The 5052-nt window shown below is 64.5% G+C and overlaps 1 protein-coding gene across 1 annotated transcript in view; it reads left to right on the top strand.

The window, feature by feature from the left end:
- The first annotated feature begins 306 nt into the window (after positions 1 to 306).
- The window catches only part of DENND2D (DENN domain containing 2D), a 14081-nt gene continuing 9335 nt past the window's right edge, over positions 307 to 5052 (top strand). The window contains exons 1-4 of the mRNA XM_017835498.1: positions 307 to 420; positions 3920 to 4101; positions 4587 to 4699; positions 4950 to 5019. Of these exons, the coding sequence (XP_017690987.1) occupies positions 363 to 420; positions 3920 to 4101; positions 4587 to 4699; positions 4950 to 5019 (423 nt within the window). The 5' untranslated portion in view covers positions 307 to 362. The remainder of the gene's footprint in view (positions 421 to 3919; positions 4102 to 4586; positions 4700 to 4949; positions 5020 to 5052) is intronic.

Raw genomic sequence — 5052 nt, 5'->3', positions numbered from 1 at the left:
GCATGCCTGTACTCCCGGATCCCCCGCCCCCGGTTCCTCCATCCTCGGCTCCCCGCTCCGCTGATTCCCGATGCTCCCGGGCCCTCCATTCCCGGTTCTCCCGGTTTCCCGGCTCCCCCGCGCCCCAGCGCCCCCGCTCCCGGGGAAAGTCCCCGGTGCCCGGCGGGTGCCAGGTGCTGCCCGGTTCCCTCCTCCTCCTCCCTCTCCTCCTCCTCCTCTCCGCCCCGTCCCTCCTCCCCCGGGAAAGCGAAAGCTCGGCGGGCGGAAGCCGAGCCCTCCCCCCGGGCCGCGCCGGGGCCGCTCCGGGAACGCGCCGGGAACGCTCCGGGGTCGCCCGGGGGCCGCTGCGCGCCGGGGCCACCATGGCTTCTTCCATCGGCAACTTCTTCCGACGGAGCCTCCGGCGCCACGGGCGCAGAGGTGAGAGCCGGGAGCGGCTCCGGGAGGGGCTCCGGCAACGTCTCCGGGAGGGGCTCCGGGAGGTGCCGAGGTCGGGGTCGGGATCGGGGTCACTGTCGGGGTCACTATCGGCGTCGGGACAGGTCCGTCCCCGGGGCTGCGGGACCCGCCGGCGGAGCGAGGACGTTCCCGGGCAGTGCCGGGTGAGACGGACGGGACCGGCCCCGGCTCGGAGCCCTCCAGCCCGGCCCGTCCGCGCTGCCCCCGCAGAGCCCCGCTCGGCCCCGCCGCCCCCAGGACCCCCCGCACCTCCCGGGGCTGCCCCGTCCTCGGCGGATCACCCCAGAGCCGGCATTGCACCCCATCCCGGGGGATCAGCCCATCCCGGGAGATTCACCCCATCCTGGGGGATCAGCTCATCCCGGGGGATTCAGCCCATCCTGAGGGAATTCAGCCCATCCCGGGGGATCAGCTCATCCCGGGGGATTCACCCTGTCCCCCAGGAGCTCACCCCATCCCAGCCGATCCCACCCCATCCCAGCCGATCCCACCCCATCCCAGCCGATCCCACCCCATCCCAGCCGATCCCACCCCGTCCCAGCTGATTCCACCCCGCGCCAGCCGAGCCCACCGCAGCCCCGGGGGCTTTCCCCCATCCCAGGGGCAGCCCCACAGGTTCCCTCTCACCCCCCCCACTCCCACTGAACATCCCAGGAATGCCAGGACATGGCACGGGGACACCCTGGGGGTACCCGCGGGGGGAGCTGCAGGGACGCGGTGCCCCCGAGGCCGGTGGGCGTTGCAGAGTCCTTGGAACGGCAGGAGTTGAGATCTCTTGGGATCTGTGAGCTTTTCCCGATGGTTCATCGGGATTTTCTGGCCCGACGGACCTCTGGGGCCGCAGCAAAGCGGGACAGGGGTTTTGGGAGGGTTCTCTGTGCCCCATCCCCGGGGTTTAGCGCTGGCTCTGGCTCCGGGTGCCACCCAGGTTGTTCCCAGCTCAGCAGGAGAGGTTGGATGAAGCCAAAGCCTTTTCCCCCCGAGCTGAGCTGCCCCCACACCGTCCTGCCGGCTCGGGAGACTTTGGCTGTTCCGGGAGGAAGGGAACAGGTTGTGCCACTTCGGCAGCTCAGCCCCGGCCATGAGGAAAGCCCGGGGCAGCCTTTGCCCTCCCCGTGCCCGCAGGATGGAGGGGGAGGATCCACGGCGAGGGGACCCGACCCCTCTCACTGCTCACGGTGTCCCTGGCCCCAAACCCAGTCCCTGGGACTGCCGGGGGTGTTTCAGGGGGGATTAGGGCCAGGGGGCTGCACCTCAGTAGACCCCACACCCCACAGGCACCGAGGAGCCACCCCAGGATCCCCCCAACACCCCCTTATGTACCCTGTGACCCCCACCCCGAAACCCTGAAGGGCCCAGCCCAGGTGCCCTCAACGTACCCCAGAGACCCCAGGGAGCAGAAGAACGTCCGAGGACCCCATAAACACCCCAAGACCCCCCCAGGGACTCCACAAACACCCCATAAACACCCCAGAACCCCCCCAGGGATCCCACGAACACTCCAGGACCCTCCCAGAGACTCCATAAACCCCACCCAGGAGCCGTGTGATCACCCCCGGCCACCCGGCTCATCCCCCTCCTCCCGAGGGGATGTTCCTGGTGCTGGGGGGCCGCGAGTGGTCCCTGAGTCTCCCCTGCATGGGCTGTGGGGGAGTCTGGTGATGGTGTTTTGTGCTCCCGGGAGCCGAGGGGCCGGGAATCCTTCTGGGTTCGGGAAGCACCGGGATCTCTGATGCCACATTTGGACAGCGCACCCCGGACATCCTCAGAGCGCCTTTTCCAGCCCAGGGATGGAGAATTGTTGTCTCCGAGGGGTTTAGGCTCTGCCAGGAGGGTTTGCAGCCGGAGCCAGCGATCCAAACTTCTCCATGTGCCGGAGGCAAAGCCCGGGATGAGCGGCCCCTCCTCCTCCCGCAGCGGGTTTGACTCGTTCACTTGGAAACCCCACGGCCAAGATGCAAATCCAGCCCCTCCTCCAGTGTTCCCTGAAATGCAGGACGGGACTGGAAAGGCAGGATTGAACCAGACTCTCATCCTGCCCCGGTGATGGGAAAACAACTGATTCTGTGTCCAGCGAGGACGGGGGACACCAGTAGCCCCCCCAGGGCACAGCCGGGTGGTCCCTGGGGACCCCCAACAACCTCCTGCCCAGCCCTGGGGGTGGGATTGGACCAAAGCTGTCGCTGGAGCATCCCGAGGAGGAGCAGGACAACCAAAGCCCATTTTGTCCACCATATCCATGGAATGTCACGGGGGAACCCCCAGGGAGGACAAACCAGAGGTGTCCTCAGCCTTGGAATGCTCCTGGGCTGCCCCTGCTGCCAAGGCACCTCTTTGGGATGAGTTTCACTTTGTCAAGAGGGAGGACTTTGCACATGGAGCTGGAGCAGCCCCAGGGCTCCCTGAGCTCGTAAAAGGTGTTTCTGGTCCCTGGGAAGGGACATCCCATGGTGGGACTGTGTCACCTCCTCCCATCAGCTCCCCAGGACCCAGAGCAGAGGCTGCAGAGGTGTTTCCAGAGTAAAGGATGGATACATGGGGTGGGATGTCCACCAGCACTGCCTGAGGAGGAGGAGGCCGTGTGTGGAGAAGGGAGATGGGGTCAGCTGGTCACAGCCACGGGACAAACCCCGGGATCTGGGGACAAACCACAGGACCCACTGATTTCATCCAGTTTATTTTCCTGCCTGTTGTTCCCAAGAGCAGCTCCAGCTTTATCTCCTCCAGCTCCCAGGGTGAGCAGAGAGCCCAGCCTGGGACAGTCCCTGTGCCAGGAACCAGGACAAAGAAGTCACGAGCAGCTCTGGGAGAGGGCAGAGCTGTGGCAGCACTGAACTGCTCCTCCTCCCCAGCTTCAGACGTCCCTCCACGACCATCTCCTGGAGATGCTGGCTGGGGCTCTGTTCCCTCTTTTCCGGGTTTTCCAGGGTGTGGGAGCTGACACTCCCCAGGGCCCAACCGGCCCGACGAGAACTGGGGTGTGATCCCAGGAATCCTCGGGAGCTGTGCTTTAGGAAAAACCCTTGAGCGGTTCACTTGCCACCAGCAACTCCCAGCACTGAGGATTTCTGGCAGGGATTCACCCCCCTGGAGCCTTTGGAGGTGCTGGGACAAGACCTGGGCTGTTTGTTTGCTCTTCATTTCCCCTGAGGGGACACAATGAGCTGCTCCAGACAGGTTCCCACAGCTCCCTGCAGACATGTCCCCAGAGCCCTGTGCCCTCCCACCCTGGGCTGGGGCACAGGAGGGCTGGGGGGGTCTGAGGGCACTTGGATTTTCCCAAAAAGACTCAGGAAAGCCATTTCTCTCCCAGCTATTCAGTCTTGGGGCACCGGGTCCCGGCTCCCTCCAGCCCCTCTGGCCAGACCGTGTGTGACTCCGCCCTCAGGACACCTCACACTCCTCATTTCCCTCTGATCTGAGTTTTTCAGTTTGTTTTTATTTTTTTTTTTGAGTACAGAAGGAAAGGATGAGGCCTCTGCTGCAGAAAACAACCTCCCCTGGGTGCCCCAGGGGAAGGTGGGCGACAGGAGCTCCATTCTCTGCTCTGGGCAGTTCTTCTTCGAGTACCTGGTGGTGGTGTCACTCAAGAAGGTCTCAGAGGGACGCTACGAACCCAAAATCTCCTACCAATTCCCAAAGGTATTCGGTGCCCTGTTTCTGATCGGATCCAACCTTCCAAATTTAGAGGGGAAAAAAGGGGATGTTGTTCCCTCCCCATCATTAAACCCAGGGGAGGGGGAAGAAAAGAGAAAAACACCCTGTGCCCCAGAGGTGGGGGCTTTGCTGGGGCCTTCTGTCCCTCCCATGTCCCCACCTGGGGCCACAGAGCCCAGCAAGAACCTCCCGGGGGGTCCCAGACCCCCTGCCCAAAAGGGGGGAGCACAGTGGTGGAATCACACCTTGGGGAAGTGGCACAGGAGGAGACTCCTCCTTTGCAGGAGGGGCCTCAGTTTTGCCTCAGTATCCATGGGGTGAGTGAGGGGGAAATTGGGCTTTGGGGATTGTCCAGGGATGTGCATCGGGTCCAGCCGGGGGTCACTCAGGACAGAGCCCGTCCCCCCCATCCCTGGGCATGATGGGCACCCCCCACCACCCTGACCCACCTCTCACCCCTTCACCCCCAGCGTGAGAACCTGCTGAAGGGCCAGAGGGAGGAGGAGGAACGTCTGCTCACAGCCATCCCCCTCTTCTGCTTCCCCGATGGCAACAACTGGGCCCCCGTCACCGAGTTCCCGAGGTGCTGCCCCTCTAGGGGCTGTGTTGGGCTGGGCTCCCCCACTCCTACTGTGCTCCCGAGGGCTGGAAGGACCATCCCGGACTATCCCAGCCTGTCCCATCCCAGCCCATCCCATCCCGTCCCAGCCCTTTCCAGCCCGTCCCATCCCATCCCATCGCATCCCGTCTCATCCCGTCCAGTCCCGTCCCATCCCATCCCATCCCAGTCCATCCCAGTCCATCCCAGCCCCTCGTGTTTTCTCTCCCTGCAGTGAAACCTTCTCGTTCGTGCTGACCAACGTGGACGGCAGCAGGAAGATCGGGTACTGCCGGAGGCTGCTGGTGAGGACCCCCCACACCCAGCCCGGGGTCAGC

The sequence above is a fragment of the Lepidothrix coronata genome, unplaced genomic scaffold (assembly GCF_001604755.1).
Source record: "Lepidothrix coronata isolate B3197 unplaced genomic scaffold, Lepidothrix_coronata-1.0 Scaffold259, whole genome shotgun sequence".
NCBI lineage: Eukaryota > Metazoa > Chordata > Aves > Passeriformes > Pipridae > Lepidothrix > Lepidothrix coronata.
Note: the sequence above shows the minus strand (reverse complement) of the source record. Positions and strands in the feature narration are given on the sequence as shown.